Source organism: Trichechus manatus, unplaced genomic scaffold (genome assembly GCF_000243295.1).
Source record: "Trichechus manatus latirostris isolate Lorelei unplaced genomic scaffold, TriManLat1.0 scaffold00294, whole genome shotgun sequence".
NCBI lineage: Eukaryota > Metazoa > Chordata > Mammalia > Sirenia > Trichechidae > Trichechus > Trichechus manatus.
In genome coordinates, this window is record NW_004444230.1 from 1,030,585 (window position 1) to 1,050,743 (window position 20,159).

General features: G+C 41.7%; 3 protein-coding genes across 6 annotated transcripts in view; 2 read left to right on the forward strand and 1 right to left on the reverse strand.

The window, feature by feature from the left end:
• ACLY (ATP citrate lyase) overlaps positions 1-2,570 on the forward strand; it is a 39,722-nt gene extending 37,152 nt beyond the window's left edge. For 2 of the 3 annotated variants that reach the window (XM_023725217.1, XM_023725218.1), the window contains exons 26-29: positions 304-417; positions 774-856; positions 1,143-1,219; positions 1,594-2,564. In XM_023725217.1, coding sequence (XP_023580985.1) covers positions 304-417; positions 774-856; positions 1,143-1,219; positions 1,594-1,688 — 369 coding nt within the window. In that variant the 3' untranslated portion in view covers positions 1,689-2,564. Of the gene's footprint in view, positions 1-303; positions 418-773; positions 857-1,142; positions 1,220-1,593 lie in introns of all 3 variants that reach the window. The other variant, XM_004390317.3, reaches the window with a different exon arrangement.
• Positions 2,571-2,829: 259 nt separating this feature from the next.
• Positions 2,830-14,915, forward strand: KLHL11 (kelch like family member 11). The gene is made up of 2 exons (XM_004390318.2): positions 2,830-4,301; positions 9,203-14,915. Exons 1-2 carry the CDS (start codon positions 3,757-3,759, stop codon positions 10,782-10,784), a joined length of 2,127 nt encoding a protein of 708 aa, XP_004390375.1. The 5' UTR covers positions 2,830-3,756; the 3' UTR covers positions 10,785-14,915.
• Positions 14,916-15,025: 110 nt separating this feature from the next.
• Positions 15,026-20,159, reverse strand: part of KLHL10 (kelch like family member 10) — a 7,344-nt gene continuing 2,210 nt past the window's right edge. The window contains exons 2-5 of one of the 2 annotated variants that reach the window (XM_004390320.2): positions 17,677-18,166; positions 16,171-16,788; positions 15,726-15,875; positions 15,026-15,514 (exon numbers count right to left, since the gene is read on the reverse strand). In XM_004390320.2, coding sequence (XP_004390377.1) covers positions 15,140-15,514; positions 15,726-15,875; positions 16,171-16,788; positions 17,677-18,096 — 1,563 coding nt within the window. In that variant the 5' untranslated portion in view covers positions 18,097-18,166 and the 3' untranslated portion in view covers positions 15,026-15,139. The remainder of the gene's footprint in view (positions 15,515-15,725; positions 15,876-16,170; positions 16,789-17,676; positions 18,167-20,159) is intronic. The other variant, XM_004390319.3, reaches the window with a different exon arrangement.

Below are 20,159 nucleotides of genomic sequence, written 5' to 3' on the forward strand. Positions count from 1 at the left end.
ACACCATAACTGTGGCCAAGTCACTTAACATTTTCCAAGTCTCAGTTCCTTATTTGTAGAAGAAAGAACCTACAAAGGTTGTTTTGAGGCCCAAGCGAGATGCAAGAGAATTTCAAAAATCTGAAGCCCCAGCAATGTTGTAATATACGCCACATGGAATCGTACACGTAGGCTGGTTCCAGTCCCTGAAACATCTCCTGTATGCAGTACATACAGTTCTGTCATCCAGTGACCCAAGTACAAACACGTCCCTTAACAGCAGTGTTCTGCTGGGTCCCTCTGTAACTTTGGGTCAATTTGTAGATAAACAACCCGGACATGCGAGTGCAGATCCTCAAAGATTACGTGAAGCAGCACTTCCCTGCCACCCCTCTGCTCGACTATGCGCTTGAAGTGGAGAAGATTACCACCTCAAAGGTAAAAAAGAAAAAATTCCCTAATTAATGTTTTTGGGTGAATTTCTTGGGAGGGAATGGGTGTCAGGTCATATGTTGATTGTGCAGTTGAAATCCAACCTAATTTTCTGGAAAACTATATTTCTGTTTCGTAACTAAATTCAATAGACATATACCGAGTGTTAGCTAGGTGCTGGGCTCTTTGCTAGACACTGGGAATTCGGAACTGAGGAAGACACGGTCTTTAATGAGCTGGGAGGTTTTGATGGAGATTTTTAACTGGTGGTCAAATTCTGTAATCATAGTAGCACTAGAGGAAAACTGCAAATAAAAAAATGAGAAATAATAATAAATGCTTTGAATTTTTTGCTTTCCCAGAAACCAAATCTTATCCTGAATGTTGATGGTTTTATTGGAGTTGCATTTGTAGACATGCTCAGAAACTGTGGGTCCTTTACTCGGTGAGCCTCACAGCCCTTTTCTTCTTCATAATGATTATTGATTTGTTGTTGGTGTTCCCTTCTAACTATAAAAGTGCTGCATGTTATGCAAGTTTGTTATAAAGGATTTAGAAAATATGGCAGTGTAAAGAAGAAAACAAAAATTGCCTGTAATCCTACCACCCAGAGTACCCCTCCTTTCTGCTTTGAAACCAAACAGAGCTTCTCATTCCTGGGCAGTAGTAGTCTAGGGGAAGTGGGCAGTCATGTGACCATTTGAAAACTACAAGGTGACTGTGTGTTGCAGGGAGGAAGCTGATGAATATATTGACATTGGAGCCCTCAATGGCATCTTTGTGCTGGGAAGGAGTATGGGCTTCATTGGTGAGTTCGTTGTTGTTTTAAGGCATTTTTTTTAACCCCACAGTTCAGCTATACCATTTGCCCATGTAGTGAGTTTCTACAAAAGAGATGTCATATTTTCTTAATCATTGTTCTTAATCTTCCCTTTTTTCTTTTAACCTCCCCTCCCCGCTTATCTTTATTTTATTCTTAGAAATGACTTCAATTGCTAGCCCAGGAAAATAAGAATTAATTCCAGGAGTTCCCTATTACCAAGGCTGTTGGACCTACCTACTGAATTGATCTGGATTTACTTCCCCATTTCTTTCTACCTACATTTTTTTGTATTAGCAAGATTTCCCTTCCATATCCTCTCCTCCTGGCCAAACTCTAAAGATGCGTTTGCTCCATTTTAGGACACTATCTGGATCAGAAGAGGCTGAAACAGGGGCTGTATCGTCATCCGTGGGACGATATTTCATATGTTCTTCCAGAACACATGAGCATGTAACTGAGCCAGGAACCCTACTGCAGTAAAATGAAGACAAGAACTGCTCCCCTGAGAAACAGTGCACAGACCGGTGGCAGTGGAGCCTGCTATAGGATGGGCCTGCAATGTAAACAGCCGCTGGTGTACCAGTGCCAGAAACCAACTCCTACAGGCTAATAACATTCAGTCCACACAAAGAAGCTTAGTATTTTTTTTATAAGCGTAGAAATAAAAACCAAGCCAATACTTGTGAAGTTTGCTCTGCTACCTGCTGTATTTATTATATGGAAGCATCTAAGCTCTGTCAGGATAGTGTTTTTCCTCATTGTAGGGTGTTCCGACGTTGTTTTATTTTTTCCATTTAGTTTAAAAAAAAAATAAAAAAGTTTCCCTTGGAGGAAAGGATTGAAACTTAAATTTTGAGACCTAAAGATACTACATTTAAGGTACCCTTAATATCCTGTTTTTCTACTTCCCTTTGTTCCTCATTTAATGTAAAGAACATTGTATCAATCTGATTTTTTTTAAGATCTTTTTGTATGTTATCTGTCAAAAGTTTGTTTGGTATCCCGCTGAAACACTCCATGTTGCAGGCCCAAGTCTGCTTATGTCAGTGGGATGGGACCATTGCATCCTTAGCCATTGTCATAAAATATGTGGAGTAGTAATTTAAAATGTGTAAAGTTGTAACATACGTATGTTTAAAATGGAAATGCAAAGCAAAAAGCTGTGAAATGTCTTATCTTCTCTGTATGTATGCAGCTGACTTGTCTTGTTACTGAAATGTGAGTCCAAGGACTCTTCTCCAGCCAGTTTGCATCGTAATTCACAAAGATTCTGGTCAGCTGCCACCTCAGTCTCCTCTGTATTATCACAGTTTCGTTTAAATAAACTGTAGTATGAAGGTGTACTGGTGTCTCATGTCCCCCATACCCTTTCATCTGTATTTCTTTCAACTGTGCTTTCTAATGATTTGCTATATGTCATTTTAAAATGCTCATTCCACCTCCTCAAAAAAAAAAAAAAAAAAAAAAATCAAAACACTATCTTCTCCCCTAAACCTGCAGCCCCCTCTTTTTCAGTGAATTGGAACCAAAGCTTACCCAGATCCTCAAGCCAGAAGCTCTTAGGAGTCAATCTTTACTTCTCTATCTGGTTGCTAAGCCCTGTTCATTTACTCTATCATCTAGTCCAGCCCTGGTGGTGCAGTGGTTAAGCATTTGGCTGCTAATCGAGAGGTCGGCAGTTGTAATCCACCAGCCGTCTACTCTGTCTTACAGGGTCTCTATGAGTCGGAATCGGCTTGATGGCAATGAGTTTTATCATCTAGTCATATCTGGTCTTCTAACCGGTGTCCTTATTTCCACTTTTGTGCCCTTAAAATCCATTCTCCACACATCCACTCTTACCACTTTTCTATAGCTCTCTATTAGTGGGCCTATTGGAGTTTTCTTTCTCTGACATTTCAGCCTTACACAGGGTCCAACTTTCACAGCTTTTACTGTATATACTGAACAGTAACTATTACCTATCATGATGCTAAACACTTTACAAGCATTATCTCATTTAATCCTTACACTGATCTTCCAAGGTAGACAGTATCTCCATTTTTGAAAAATAAATTAGTTCACAGACAATAAGTAACTTGCTTAAGCTCATCCACTTAGCTGGAGCTCGATCCAAAGACTTTATTTTGGTAGTATTTTCACTACAAGCCCATTTTAAATCATTTAAAATCAAAATCCTATGTTACCACCCACGACGTTAATAGGTGATGGTCTAAGAAGGCTTTTACGAAGATCATGCTGGTAAGGGGAAGCAAAAAATCCATTCCCCCACCGAGATCTGGGATGGGAGGCCTTGGGTGATTCTTGAGAGTCGAGTGAAGTAATGATAACTGAAAAGATTTAAGTTTGAACTCTATCAAACGTGGAACGGATTTTGGGAAGGACGAGGCGGCGCATGCGCGGCCCCAGGCTCGCGGCACGGGCTCCGCCCCTCGCCCACTATAATCCCAGAATCCCTCTGTGTCGCACCAGAACGGCCGGATCGTTCCGAAACTGCGGAGGCCGGGCGCGGGGGCGTCAAGATGGCGGCGGCAGCGGTGGCCGCGGCGGCAGCGGCGGCTGCGGCTGCATCCCTTCAGGTGCTGGAGATGGAAAGCATGGAGACGGCCGCCGCCGGCTCAACGGGACTAGCAGCCGAAGTCAGAGGCAGCGGCACGGTGGACTTCGGGCCTGGGCCTGGAATATCTGCAATGGAGGCCAGCGGGGGAGATCCCGGCCCCGAGGCCGAGGACTTCGAGTGCAGCTCTCACTGCTCGGAGTTGTCCTGGAGGCAGAACGAGCAGCGGCGCCAGGGACTCTTCTGCGACATTACCTTGTGCTTCGGCGGTGCCGGAGGTCGCGAGTTCCGGGCCCACCGCTCGGTGCTGGCCGCCGCCACCGAGTACTTCACGCCCCTACTCTCCGGCCAGTTTTCCGAGTCCCGCTCGGGCCGGGTGGAGATGCGCAAGTGGAGCTCCGAGCCCGGGCCCGAGCCCGACACTGTAGAAGCCGTTATCGAGTACATGTACACTGGGAGGATCCGCGTCAGCACGGGCAGTGTGCACGAGGTGCTAGAGTTAGCCGACAGGTAAGCGAGGGAGGCCGGGCTGTGGAGGGCGCGGCGCTAGGAGGTGAAAACGCACGTTGAAGGAGAGGATTGTGCAGCATCTGGGGAGGGGGCAGGAGAAAGCGGGGACGGCAATGCCTACGGATGGGAATCTAGTGAGCGCTGAGCAGATGCATTCATTTAATACTCATGGAGCGCCCACTGTGGGTCAGCCACTGTGTTGGGCACTGAGGATGCAGCCGTCAAATCGGGCAAGGCGCCTTGCGCTAGTGGAGTTCAGATTCTAGAGGGAAGGACAATGGCAATGAAAAGAAAGTCCGTATGTAATCTGTGCTGTACTGACGTTAAAAAAGGGTGAAAGGATAGTGATTGGGTAGAGGAAAGACCTCACTGAAGAGGTGACGTTTAAATCTACCTGTGAATGACGAGAAAGAACTGGCCATGCAAAAACGGGGGAAGAACATTCCCAGGCAGATAGCACAAGGCTGGATCCAGTGATCCAGTTTGGGTTGGACAAGGGGGGAAAAAAGCCCCTGAGGCTGGATCTAGCGGACAGTGGGAAAATGGTGTGAAATGTGTCAGAATAAGGAGTTGGCATTTTGCAGTAAGTGTGATGGGAAACTGGGTAAAAAAAATGATCGAATTTAAAGATTTTAAAAGATTCTGCTGCTGTGGAAAATGGATTGTAGGGATCAAGAATGAATGCTGGAGACTGGTTAGGAAGCTGGTGAATGCCATTTACAGAGATAGGGAGGAATCTGTTTAGACAGTGTTATATTACAGATTTGTTATTTTAACAAATACATGTACTTACCGAGCACCCACTCAGCATCAGATCAGACACTGGATTCTAAGATGCTGGGGAATCAGACTAAAGTTGCTTTGCTCATATAGCACTTACACTGGTAGGTGAACAATAAGTAAAATATATAGTATGTTGGATGATCGTTATAGCTGTGATGAGAAAGCATGGTCGGGGCATATAGATAGTGCTGGGTGCAGAGGAGCTGTTTTTCAAACGAGTGGATAGAGAATACCTCTTGGAGAATACGTTTTACAAAGAACTGAAGGAAGCGAGGGAAAGAGTGTTTTCAGCTAGAGAGCAGGTGCAAAGGCCCTGAGGTTGGAGCTTGTCTGGATGTTGGGAAATAGCAGGGGGCCAGTTGTTATTAAGATATGGAAGACTGTAAGAGAGGTTGCGGCAGGGAGGGAAATCAGGAATTTGGTTTTGATCAAAATGTCTGAGTAGACAACTGGATATAAGAGCACTGGGAGCTAGAGATACAGACTAGGGGGAAATTAGCATATAGTTGGTTATTAAAGCCATGGGTTTGGATGTAATTACTTAGGAAGAGATTGTAGATAAGGGAGAGAAGCAGCGGGGAGAGGGAGCAGGCAGGACTGAACCCTGGGGTTCTCCAAAATGTCACACGATTGAAGAGGAGTCAGTTGAGGAGACTGATCTCATGGAAGCCTAGAAAGGAAGAGTGTAAAGGCAGAGGTGGCCAATCCTGCCAAGGCATAAGTGATCATTGGATTTGGCAATAATGTAGGTCATTGGTGGCCTTGACAAGAGCCATTTAAGTTAAGTATTCCTATGAAGGAGATCAGAACAACTGAACACAGATGGAAATGTTTGAGTAGGGACAAGGGGGATTGTCTTAGTTATGTAGTGCTGCTATAACAGAAATACCACAAGTGGATGGCTTTAATGAAGAGAAAATACAGTCTAGGAGGCTAGAAGTCTGAACTCAGGGTGCCAGCTCCAGAGGAAGGCTTTCTCTCTCTGTCACCTCTGGGAGAAGGTCCTTGTCATCAATCTTCCCCTGGTCGAGGAGCTTCTCAGCACAGGGACCCCAGGCCCAAAGGACGTCCTATTCTCCTGGCTCTTGTTTCTTGGTAGTATGAGGTCCCCATGTTTCTCTGCTCACTTCACTTTTTTATGTCTCAAAAGAGATTGACTTAAAAACACAACCCAATCTTGTAGATTGAGTCCTGCCTCATTAACATAACTGCCGCTAATCCCACCTCATTAACATCATAGAGGTAGGATTTACAGCATTCAGGAAAATCACACCAGATGATAAAATGGTGGACAGTCACGCAATATTGGGAATCATGGCCTAGCCAAGTTGACCCACATTTCTGGGGGACACACTTCATAACAACCACAAACGGGTGGCTTTAACAAACAAATTTATTCTCTCACAGTTTAGGAGGCTAGAAGTCCGAGTTCAGGGTGTTGGCTCTAGGGGAAGGCTTTCTCTCTCTGTCGGCTCCGAGGAAGGTCCTTGTCTCTTTGAGCTTGTGCTCCTGGGTGATCTTCGTATGGCTTGGCATCTCTCTTCCCACATCTCTGCTTCCATAATCTCCTCCTTTTATATTTTATAAGAGATTGACTCAGACACACCCTGTACTAATTCTGTCTCATTAACTTAACAAAGGCAGCCCATTCCCAAATAGGATTTTAACCACAGGCATAGAGGTTAGGATTTACAACACGTATTTTGGGGGACACAATTCAATCCATAGCAGGAGTATGTCTTTTTCTTACCGTCTAAGATAGGAGATACTAGAATGTGTTTGTTTGCTGATGGAAATATTCAGTGGAAGAGGAGAAATTGATGCTACAGGATTGAGGGGATAATTGTAGGACTAAAGTCCTTGAAACCAAGAGGGGCGATAGGATCCATATTATAAATGGAAAGATTGGACTAGGAAGACAGACACGCAGGCAGATCGGGTGGTGGAAAGATGAAGTTCTGTCTGATGCTTTTCTCAAAGGTGGGGCAGAATAGGGTGAGTATAAGTCAGAGGGAGGTTTGTTGAATGAAAATGGATAGAGAAGGATCATTGCACTCACTCAGGCAATGTTTGCTTCTGTCATATGATCTTTATTTTTGGGGGGGGAGGGAGGTTTGTTTTTTGTTTTCAAATTTGCCCCTGCTTGATTGGGGGTGAGGAGAGGAGCAGGCAGTTTACTTAAAATTTCTCTCCATCTGTCAGCTGCTGAGCAGCTGCCTTGTTTCAGGCGCTGTTCTAAGTGCCCTGAGACATCACATTGAATCTTCCCATCAGCTCTGAGGCAAGGTTCTCCCTTTCCTCCTCCCCCATGTACTCTGTTGGTGATCATACCTTCCTTGCAGGGCAGTTATCAGAAATGATAGGAACTACCCTACATAATGCCTCGCACATGGCAAATGCCTAGTATGTGAACAGTCGCTATTATTTTCATAGAGCAGTGTTTCCAAACACTTGTCTAAGGGATGCTGTCTCAGGATTACCCAGGGTGCCTGCCAAAAACGGGCTCTAGGTGGGGGGGCAGGGAGCCCAGGAATTATATATATATCTAACTGGGTCAACTTCCCATATGACTCCAGCACCCAGACATGTTTGGGAGCCACTACAGCCCCAACCACTGCACCTTGTATTCATTTTCTTTCTAAGATAATATGTTCCTTGAAGAGGGTGAAGGGAGCCTGTCTTATTCATCTTTATATCACAGTTAGTTATTAAACATAATAATGATAATAACAAATGGCTACCAAATTGAATGGGGTTGGACTGAATAAATCGTCCTTACATTGTCTGAGTTTTGCAATTTGGGGGACTTTTTTTAAAGCGGTGGTCTCAGGTAGGCTACCCTGAGGGCTGAGTGCTGCCAGATGTACGAATTTGTCTGAAACCATTGTTGTTGTTTTGTTTTAACTTTAAATGAATTTAGGTGGACAGAAAACCTGTAGTCAGCTACATACCAAACCACTCTCTTTTGTTTTTTAACCTGGACTGTCCTACATAAGCACTATTTGTTTGTGTTTTGTGACCTGGCTTCTTCAGAAGTTTGAGTTTGCCTTTGCCATCCCTGCTTTAATGGGAACCCAGCTGCCCAAAGAGAAAGCTCTGTTGAAGAGGAGATTAAAACCTCTAACACAAAGCCTGGACTGCTGTTCTTTCTAATAATCTGACCAAACAAACCCTCCAAGGAGTCACAGTTCCTGCTTAGCTCTTACTTTATACCACGTAGATGGATAGATTGATAGCTGCTGTCAAGTTGACTCTGACTCATGACGACCTTATGTACAACCTCATGCCCGGTACTGCATCATCCTCATGATCATCAGCATGTTTGAGTCCATTGTTGCAGCTGTTGTGCCAGTCCGTCTCACCGGGGTTCTCCTTTGCCTTCTCTGGCCCTCTACTTCACCAAACATGGTGTCCTCTTCCAGCAATTGATCCATCCTCCCTCCCAGTGATGTGTTCAAACCAAGCAAGTTAGCCAATGTTCTGTTGTGATCCGTAGGGTTTTCATTGGCTAATTTTCAGGTGTAGATCACCAGACCTTTCTTCCTAGTCTGTTCTTTGTCAGGAAGCTCCTCTGAAACCTGTCCACCATGGGTGACCCTGCTGGTGTTTCAAATACTAGTGGCATAGCTTCCAGCATCACAGCAATACACAAGCCACCATGATAGGACGGACTAATAAATGGGTGATGATTATTCCATACAGTTGATGCTTAATAAAATCTCTTCCCTGAGACCCTGCCCCATTTAAGAAGAGGCTGGTGATGGCAAGAGATTAGGACACGATGACAGAGGCAAGTCTGGATTGGGATTTGTGGAGAGCAAATTAAAGTGAAAATAAAGTATGGGACAGTTGTACTTTATTAGAGAATGTGTTCCAAAAACTTTGTCATTGTTATTTAAATGTATTTTTATATATAAAAATAATTTATGTTTATGTTTTTAAACATACTTTTTTCAGCACAATACTTTTTAATTTGGGGGATTTTCTTTTTCAAATGTTGTGCATAAGGTGAAATTAATCTCACCGTTTCAATTTGTGTAATTCAGATGTTCTCAAAGTGCAATCTTGTGAAATATGCACATTTGGAAATTAATCTTTTCTCTTTTTCTTTATTATAGGTTTTTATTAATTCGTTTAAAAGAATTTTGTGGAGAATTTCTCAAGAAAAAACTTCATCTCTCTAATTGTGTGGCCATTCATAGCTTAGCTCATATGTACACCCTGAGCCAACTTGCTCTGAAAGCTGCTGATATGATACGAAGAAACTTCCACAAAGTAATTCAGGATGAAGAATTTTATACTTTACCTTTCCATCTCATTCGAGACTGGCTTTCAGACTTGGAAATTACGGTTGATTCTGAAGAGGTTCTCTTTGAAACAGTTTTAAAGTGGGTTCAGAGAAATGCTGAGGAGAGAGAGAGATACTTTGAAGAACTCTTTAAATTGCTCAGATTGTCCCAGATGAAACCTACTTACCTTACTCGGCATGTCAAACCAGAGAGGCTGGTGGCCAATAATGAAGTTTGCGTCAAGCTGGTGGCAGATGCAGTGGAGAGGCATGCTCTGAGAGCTGAGAACATACAATCTGGAACATTCCAGCACCCCGCTTCTCATGTCTCTTTATTACCTCGCTACGGGCAAAACATGGACGTGATCATGGTTATTGGAGGCGTGTCAGAAGGGGGGGACTATTTAAGTGAATGTGTGGGATATTTTGTTGATGAGGACAGATGGGTAAACCTGCCTCATATTCATAATCACCTTGATGGACATGCGGTTGCAGTAACAGAATCCTACGTATATGTTGCTGGATCAATGGAACCAGGGTTTGCTAAAACTGTGGAAAAGTATAACCCAAATTTGAATACGTGGGAACATGTTTGTAGTCTGATGACAAGAAAGCATTCTTTTGGGCTAACAGAAGTTAAAGGGAAGCTCTATAGCATTGGAGGGCATGGCAACTTCAGTCCTGGCTTTAAAGATGTGACTGTTTATAATCCTGAGCTTGATAAATGGCACAACTTGGAATCGGCACCAAAGATTCTTCGAGATGTCAAAGCACTTGCCATTGAAGACCGGTTTGTGTACATTGCTGCCCGCACTCCTGTGGATCGTGACACCGAAGACGGGTTAAAGGCTGTAATTACTTGTTACGATACAGAGACTCGACAGTGGCAAGATGTGGAATCTTTGCCACTTATTGACAATTACTGCTTTTTCCAAATGTCCGTGGTTAATTCAAACTTCTACCAGACAGCGTCGTGCTGTCCTAAGAGTTACTCTTTAGAAAATGAAGAGGCAGTACGAAAAATTGCCAGCCAAGTTTCTGATGAGATCCTTGAAAGTTTACCTCCAGAAGTCCTGAGCATTGAAGGAGCAGCCATTTGCTATTACAAAGATGACGTTTTCATTATTGGAGGTTGGAAAAACAGTGATGATATTGACAAACAGTATCGGAAAGAAGCCTACCGATATTGTGCTGAGAGAAAGAGGTGGATGCTTCTTCCTCCCATGCCACAGCCTCGTTGTAGAGCCACTGCTTGCCACGTGAGAATCCCGTACCGGTACTTGCATGGCACACAGCGATACCCTATGCCTCAAAACTTAATGTGGCAGAAGGACCGGATCAGACAGATGCAAGAAATCCATCGGCATGCCCTAAACATGCGGCGAGTGCCAAGCTCTCAGATTGAATGCTAGGTTCTCTTCATGAGGCTGAAGCTATCCAAACAGTTACTAGAAAAAGTATGTTGATAACTTATTTTCTACCTGAACTGATTACAGTATTACCCCATGTAAAGGAAAAGTAGTTAAAAACTGAAGAATGGGAAATTCAGTTCCATACTTGGCAACTTTTGTTAGCTTGCAGTCTTTTTCTGTCCTTGGTTTGTATGTATGTACTAGCTAAATAAGATCTTATTAAAGACAAGTGGAAAAATCAGGTGCAGTTACTCGGCTGTTTTTGGCCAACAAGTTATAACTCCTTTTGTCTTAGGGACTTATATTTTGAACATGCTTTAAGCATCAATTTTATTTGCACATTTACTTTGATTTTCCTCTTCATTTTTTCCTGAGTGGTTGATTCTGACAAGATGAGAATTTATGCATTAAGCCCTCTTCTCCAGAAGGCATGTGCAGTAGTGACACTGAAATTTGAAGGAAAAAGCACAAATTTTCAGCAAGATGGTTTCAGAATGTTTGTGTTGATGTTTTGTTGTGTTTGTCTAGAAATACTGTTGTGTTTATTTCTAGAAGAGATGACTGATGAAAAACTTGTGATTGAGTCATGCATTTTTTGAATATTTTTTATTTCTTTGGCAAAAGCGTTGCAGACTTCAAGTCATCAACCCGAGATGATGGTAGTTGGCAAAAGTTGCCATATTTTGTACACAAATAATGCACACCTTGTACATTTGTTTGCCAACTGCTGTGTCCTGTCCCCCTGCCAGGTGTTTTAAGTGCACCATGCTAGTTCTTTTTTACAGCAACATGGAAGAAAAAAATTGGCATAGGGGCGCTTACAAAAATACCTCGCGGGCAGAGGGAGCAATTGACAAACAAACATAGAAGGTGCTCATTATTTGCGTAAAATACGGTACTGATCTTTAACTGATTGAACAGAGGAAGTTACATATGTGAAATTTGTTTCTATAGGAAGAAAAGTAGCATTAGTGTAAACTGGGAAATCAAAAGCATTTAAAAATTTTTAAACTCTTCAGAAGTTGCAGGCTTATTTGAGGATAAGTTAATGAGTGTAAATAATGCTTATGACAATCGCTACTCAATGCCTTCAACTTTAATTTTTGTTCTAATGCATTGTGTATAGAATCCTCTTGCCTTTCTTAAAGAAACTTTCTTCAGAATGGATAGGAAGTAACAATTTAGAGAAATGTTAAAGAGAAGCTTCTTTATATCTTGGCCCTGATTGTGATAATAATTTATCCGGTTGCCCTAGACTTTTATTGGAACTTCGTCTGAGCTCAGAATACTGAACTTGGTTGCATAATTCTGACTCTTAAAAATTTATCACTGCAGTTATGTTTCATGTATGTTTATGCCTTCTTCTGATTCTCTTAGACACTCCTGAGTTTGATACACATCAGCACTCAGGTCGACTCCTTTCCAGTTCACAGAGAAAGGACTTGGCTTTTCCTTGAGCAGGAAGAGAGCCTGCTCTGATGGTTTGCAGTGTGGGTCCAGTGAAGTTTTTCTTGTTTTTTACAGAATGTCTTTAGCTTCTTAGACATTCTAGTATACTACTCTATAGAAGTTCAATTCCAAGTGCAGTGATTTTTTTTTTTTTCTAGTCCGTTATAGTCAAAGCCAACTTTCTTAGTAGTTGTTGGAGAAAAAAGCACAACTAGAAATTTTGACTCTGTATTTGCTACAAGACCACTAATGTTTTATCCCCTGGGCCCTATACTAAGAACCTTTCTGAAATTTCTGAATTAGTATCCCTGCCTAAGACAAGGCTTTTCAATAAATATGTTGGAAATATGCTTTAAAACCATTTAGTTTAGACTGGGGGGAAAGCTGCAAGTCTGCTCCTAGATGAGGCTTTGTTATTCTACCCCACCACCTCTCCTTGTTTTTTCGATTTCCATTTATTTGTAGTTATTTTAATAAAAGTCATCTGGATTCTGATAAGTGCTAATTCAGCTTTTTGTTAGTTGTGAGAAGCATGTACCAGTAAGAAAAACTCATTGAAGAAGTTCTCATTTCCTTCTTTTAGACACATAACAAACTTATCTTTGATTGTATTGAAATAACTTAGTCGCTCCCTAGGATGCCAGTTTCTTTCCAGAAGGGTATGATGTAAGCATATTTTTTGGTCTCAGAGACAGTCATTACCAAGTTATTTGTAGAGTTTTCTCTCTTGTTTTCACACGATGTGGCAGAGATTATAACTCATAAGATTTAGGTATAATCTGATTTTGAAACCTTGATTGAAACTGTTGTTTTTTAACTCAGCAGGCAGCCTAGGCCATGGCTGAAAAGAAGGGGTAAGTCCTTCATTGCATGATGATGTGTGCAGGTTTTCCTGACTACTGAATTCCTAATTGTCACATTTGAATTCACATGTGTGATTTCACATCAATAACTTGTGTTTCTGAGATATCCTAACTAACTTGTTAATACAAAAAGAAACCAGATTGCTTAAATCTGTTCAAGGCTGCCATTCTGAAATTCTGAATTGTAAATAACTTCCCAGATTGTTTGGGAAGGTTCTAATTATGATAACCAAGACCTAAGATGGCTCTTTGAGAGAGAAATTTCCTTTTTGATGAAAACATAAAGATTTTGGTAATCTGAATAGTCAAAAACGTGGCTTTAAAAATACAGCTTAACGTGTATTCACACAAACTTTATTTTGTTGCCTTTATTTTTGTTTTGTGGAAGAGGGAGGAATTGATTATACCAAAAAGTAATAACTGTATATAACTTTGAATGAGACCACTTATATCTTAGAATGGGTATCCTTTAACTATACCTACCCCACCATGTTTAAAAAACAAAACAAAACAATGGTATATGTTGAGAATGTCAGTCATGAGCTTAGTGTTTAAGTAATGCATCTCACTTGCAGTTGTTTGCATGATTAGTCTTGTGTATTTTGATATTCAACTTTGCTTTTGCTGTGTCAGTTGAAAAATAATTGTTTTGCTAAATAATCTTAAAAGTTATTGACATCAGTTTTTTGATCACCTGGTTTTGTATAGTATTTCTGGGACCAAAAAAAAAATTAAAATATTGTCCCTTTTTATATAGAACAGAATTGTTTGAAGCTGAAAAGATAGTGTATACGGAAGATTTGTGTGTGTGTTTTTTTTTTTCAAACCTTTAGGCTGCTGGTAAAGCAGCTTCTAGGACACACTTTTCCCCCTTTATGTTTCTCTCTCGACTAAATAGTGTAGCGTGTGATATGTTTGAAATACTTCATTCTCTGCTTCACAGTTCTAATATCAAGACTATACTGTAGGTAGGAGTGAGCTGAGTTGTACATTTTAATTACTTGGTCTAATCTAAAGGGACTTTTTGTACTTTCCTTAAATTATGCTTACATAAAAGGATACGTTGACTGTATTTCATGTCTTCGAAAATATACAGAATTGTGAAGCAAGTTTTCTGCTTACACTAGTAAAATAAGGTGCTTACAGGTTGCCGTTTAACCGTAGAATATTTGAGAAACAATTCACCTTTTTTTTTTGGCTTGACAGACATTTTACCACTCCAGTTTACTTTCGTGAGGAAAAGGTCTGTTTTTGTTGCAGTGCTTACCTTATATGTTCTGGTCACTGGAAACAAAACAGCTCATAGTTGAGTCATGTGATATGGTAACATAATATAATAGGCATTTTGCTTCAAGGAATTTAATTAGATAGCCAGATTCCTGCTTTTTGTTGATTACCTTTGCGGGCTTCTGTCTTACTCTATATGATCATTACTACCAGTGTCTTACATTGAAGCACATACAATAGAGCACTTGTTAACTTAACCCTCCTACATAACGCACTCGTGAAAAGTAGTGCTTGCTAGCTGTCCAAAGGTCTTATGATCCATGTGCTAGGACTCATTGAGCTATTTGTAAAATAAATATTTTGTTTGAGTTGCTACAGTGAGTTCTTTGGGCTAGCAGTATCCAGGCTTCTTCTACTCTACTGAAAGTATAATCTTGGCTGCCTCCCTGAAGTCAGAGGAGATGTAATATTTAGGACACTTTGAGATGTTACATTGTAAAATAGCTTGTTTTACATTCCTGAAGCTATCTTGTTCTATGTTAAAGCTACTAATCGTTTCAATGTAAGTTTTAAATAAACATATTTCTTTAGAGCTGGTTTGTACTGTTTGTTTTTTGTTTTGTTTTGTTTTTCTTTTTAATTATACACTGTTGACTATAATTGCCTTCTTCCTTCCCTCCTATTCCCTCATTCATCCAACCCTGGCTCCCTTAAGTTGAACATTTTCCAGTACTCTTACAAGTTTAAACACTGTATTTATTTAAAAAAAGAATTAATTCTTACTGCTTGGACTTTTTATTAGCTAAATGAAGAGGCTCATACAGGTAGGGTACTTGTCGAAGCGGAATACTTTACTTCATCTCGCAGTGCTAATCCTGTAAAGTTGTCCCGTCTAGCTGCATATTCCCCAACATTGGCCAGCCCTGGTACCACACAGCAGCTCAGAGCACTGCGGTATATGCTCATGTCATGAGCATCGTACCACTCATCAGTCTTCTCGTCATAGCACTCAACATTAAAGGTGGTAGTAAAGCCATTAAAGCCACCCACCACAAACAGGAGGTCGTCCACCACCTCAATGCCAAAATTGCTACGAGGATTAAACATAGTAGGGATCGTGCGCCAAGTATTAGCCACTGGGCTGTAGGCTTCTGCGCTTCTGAGTCGATTCGCTCCATCAAAACCGCCTACCTGTAGGTTGCAAAAGAAACACGATTGACTGTTAACCACTGCTGCTGTTTACTGAGAAGGCCCTAGTTGGGGAGGATCAGAGGTTTCATACCTCCCCCTTCCGCTATGAAAAAAAAGCTTTTTCAAATGCTTACCAATGGTAGGGTAAACCTATTTGCAGATATCAGATCTAGGGGTTAATCATTTATGTTGTAGCCCTAGAGGAACTTACAGCATATACGTGTTCTCCATAAGCAATTACACCTATTCCACTCCTCCGGCTTCTCATAGGTGCTATGACTGTCCACTGATTACTCTCGGTGTTGTACACTTCTGCTGTAAACAGGCATTCGTTCCCATTAAACCCACCACATATGTAGACCTGCGTGAAGAGAGTACCAAGAGTATCAAATTGTCACCTCTGGGGAGTAGAAAGAAAGGGTCTGCGTGCGGTGCGGGGTAACACTTCATTTAATGCCATTCTGTACAATCTGGATTTTTCCCCCCATGTTTGCATGCATTGCTTTTTCATTAATAAGTAAAACAAGGCCACTTAGTCTTTTAAGGAAGGGGTCAGTACTGCAGAGTGAGTACTGCCACCCAAAAAAACAAGGAACAGCCATCATTTCTGGGCTTGGCCTTTGCTTCCAATCTCCCTCTCCCACCCTGGTCTTTACCTTTCCATACAGTGTCGTGGCACTTGCGTCACTCCTCTGTTCGTGCATGGGGGCAATGAGTGTCCATTGATTGGTCTCTGGCTCGTAACGTTCAGCAGTATTGAGGCGCACATAGCCATCAAATCCTCCCATGGCATAAATAAAATTGCTGAGGACAGTCACACTGACATAGCAGCGTCTAGAGTGCATCGGAGCTACCTGGTGCCAAGTTTTCTTGACTGGGTCAAAACGCTTAACGCTATTGAAGTAGTCTACGCTATCGAACCCCCCAATGATATAAACATAGCCTTTCAAATAGGCTGCTCCGTGATAGGCACGGGGACTCTCTTCCTCACAAGTGACATTCACCCATCTGTCTGCCCGAGCATCATATGCCTCAATGGCATTGGTGGGGCTCCCACCACTCCAGCCACCAATTGCAAATAGGATGGCATAGGGCAGGCGGGGCCTGGTGAGTGGGTTGGTGAAGTCAGAATTAGAGGGTCCATTCATGTTTAGGTCATACATGGCCTTTAGGGCGTTAATGATGACTGGCTTGCATTCCTCACTGTCTTTCACATAGTCGTTCATCTTAACATTGTTCATGAAGTACTCAGCATGCATTAGAGCCAGGCGAACCTAAGAAGGAAATACAGAAAGTCATTCAGATGAGATGAGGGTGTCTGGAAAAGCCATATCCTTAACCCCTGTTTCACAGTCTGCCTTTGAACTGCTCTAGTATTACATTTTGTTTTGTCTTGAAATTTATAACTCACAGTTTAAATACTTGTTTTGTGGCGGTGGTATACATTTACATGCTAAGAATAAACTAGAAGGCCCATTTCTCTGCCACTGGACAGTACTATAAAATCAGAAAAAGCTGTGGTGATTGTTCAGTAATTGAATGTCTGTGTCTCTATTTGTAAAATAACATTATTTAACACCAACTGGCTACAGTTGTGGAGCCCTGGTGGTGCAGTGGTTAAGAGCTCACTGGCTAGCCAAAAGGTCAGCAGTTCAAATCCACCAGCCACTCCTTGGAAACGCTATGGGGCAGTTCGTTCTACTCTGTCATATAGGGTCGCTATGAGTCAGAATCAACTTGACGGCAACAGGTTTGGGTTTTTTTGGTTTTGGCTACAATAGTATGCAATACTCATAGTTCGGTTTCTGAATTTTTTTACTCCAACTTCTAACTTGGGTTTGGGGAAACTCATAGAATGGAAAAAGGGTGAAAGGAAGACCCAATAAAAAAAAAAATTGAAGGCCTTGCCCTCTCCTTCCCCCACTACCAGGGAGAATTTTGGTCAAAGAGTATAACTAGGGGAGAAGTTGTTAGCAATGCCAAGGGAAAAGTGAAATGCAAAATTCCAGAGAATAGTAGGAGATAACCATCTATATAAGTGTATAGAAATACAGCCCTGGAATCTGTCGTACATCTGCATGTGGGCCTTACGACAATCCCTCTGGGATGAAATGAATCAAGAGTGAGCAATTAAGCATCCACAAAGAACAACTAAACTTGACCTTGGGAAGCAAAACTGAAATATGCTGCTTCCTATTTTGGGGGTCATGAGAAATCCACTTTAAAATGGCCTCAAATACAGCATCTTCCTGTTTGACGTTGAGCTCATCTTTCTCAATGATATCCTTAAGTTCAGTGACTGAGAGCTCTAAGAATTCTGCTGAGACTTTCACCATCTCCTCGAAGTTGTGCAGTATGAACATGTAGGCCTTCTGCCTCAGCTCAGGGCAATAGTAGTAGTCTGTGAACTTGCAGATACCAATACAATTATCCAAACACAGCTCCGACTTGAGGAACTCACAGCAACCCCTGACGATACCCATGATGTTAAATTGGTCAGCAGCAGCCAGCAGCTTCTCCACGTTGTCCGGTGTGATAGGGACGGTCCGGGTGTATGCATATTCAATAATTAGCTTCATCATGTCGGGAGAAATGCCAGGAATGTTGTATACCTTCTTTTCAGTGTTGTTCCAGCCACTTGTAAACAAAGCTCTGAAAAAAAAAAAAAAAAACTAGCAGCCACAGAAACATTTCTCTCCAGTTAGCCATTTTCTCCCCTACCTTTTCTTAAGGGAGGTTTGGGGATTTTTGAAATAGTGCATGAGGAGTGTGTTGGAAAGCAATTGACCGGAAGAAGAGAAGGGAAGACTATGTGCTTTATACATACAGTGGCAAGGAGAGAATCCTTCGAAGAACTTTGACTCCAATCACTCTTACCTTATCCTCATGATGACTAGGTCTTTTTCCCATTTTGTAACTGGAGAAATTGAGGTCTAGAGCTGGGACTAGGACCTAGGTCTCTTCTTCTGTACCAACCCATTGCCCACCAAATTCTATCTTGCTTACGGAAATTAGACTTGAGCAATACATTTGTTTAGTAAGTATCATGCATCACATCCAGAATCTGATCACTTCTCACTTCTACTGCTACCACCTTGGTCCAAGCCACCACCATCTCTTGCTTAGACTTAGATTTGGAGTAACCTCCTAGCTGATCTCCATGCTTCTGTCCTTGATACCTCCAGAGTTTGTAGTCTTATCTCAGCAGCCAGTCTCATTCTTATGAAAGGTTATGTTACTCTTATACTTAAAACCTTCCACTGACTTCCCTTCTTACTCAGAGTAAAATACAAAGTCCTCACCAGGGACTACAAAAGCCCTGTGAGATCTGAACCACTAATCTTACCTCACAGACCGTACTTCCTCCCGCTTTTCCCGTCACTCACTCTGCTCCAACCCTATTGGCTTACTTCCTGTCTCTTGAACACACAAGTACTTCCATCTTTGGTCCTTTGTACTTTCCGTTCCCTCTGCCTGGAAGGCTCGGCCATATCTCCATATTTCTCACTCCCTTATTCCTTTAAATTCTTTGCTTAAATGTCACTTTGCCAGCAAGGGGATGACAACTGTACTTACTACTCCCTATGTTCCTTTTTGTGTTTTTTTTCCCTACCACTTACCATGATCTGAGGGCCCTGCTGGCGCGGTGGTTTAGCGTTTGGCTGCTAACCAAAAGAACGGCATTTCGAATCTACCAGCTGCTCCTTGGAAACCCTATGGGGCAGTTCTACTGTGTCCTGTAGGATTGCTATGAGTCGGAATCAACTCAATGGCAACGGGTTTGGTTTGGTTTTTATGATGATCTGATACATATTTTACTTATTATTTAACGCCTGTTTCCCCTACTGGAATGCAAGCTTTATGAGAACAGGAATTTTTATCTGTTTATTTGTTGCTTTATTTCCAATACCCAGAACAGTGCTTGTCACAAAATAGGCACTCAATAAATAATTATTAAATGAATAAATGAATACCATTCCACAACTATTTCTTGGACTCCTACTGTGTGCCTAGGCACTTTTCTAGGTGCTGAACAAGACAGAAGTCCCTGCCCTAGTATATTTTGCTTCATTTTTCTAAAAGATTAAAACAAATATGGGCTTAGAGATCAAATTCTTCCTCTAGAGCAGGGGTCTACAAACTATATATAGCCTGTGAGCTGTGAGCCAAAATCTGGCCCACCTCTTGTTTTTCCACCACCCATGAGCTAAGAATGGTTTTTACATTTTTAAATGGTTGAAAAAAATCAAAATATTTTAACATGTAAAAATTACATCAAATTCAAATTCCAGTGTCCTTAAATAGTTTTATTGGAACGTAGCCACCCCTATTCATTTAGTATTGTCTATGGCTGTTTTAAGGAACCCTGGTGGCACAATGGTTAAATGCGTGGATGCTAACCAAAAGGTTGGTGGTTCAACTCCATCCAGCGGCTCCAAGGGAGAAAGACCTGGCAATCTGCTTCCATAAAGATTACAGCCTAAACTGGACTAAGCCAAAGCTAAGAAGTTTCCTGAATACAACCAAAGAATTCAAGAGACAGAGTAGCAGGGGCAGGGGTCTGAGGACTATGGTTTCAGGGGACATCTAGGTCAATTGGCATAACAAAGTTTATTAAGAAAATGTTCTGCATCCCACTTTGGTG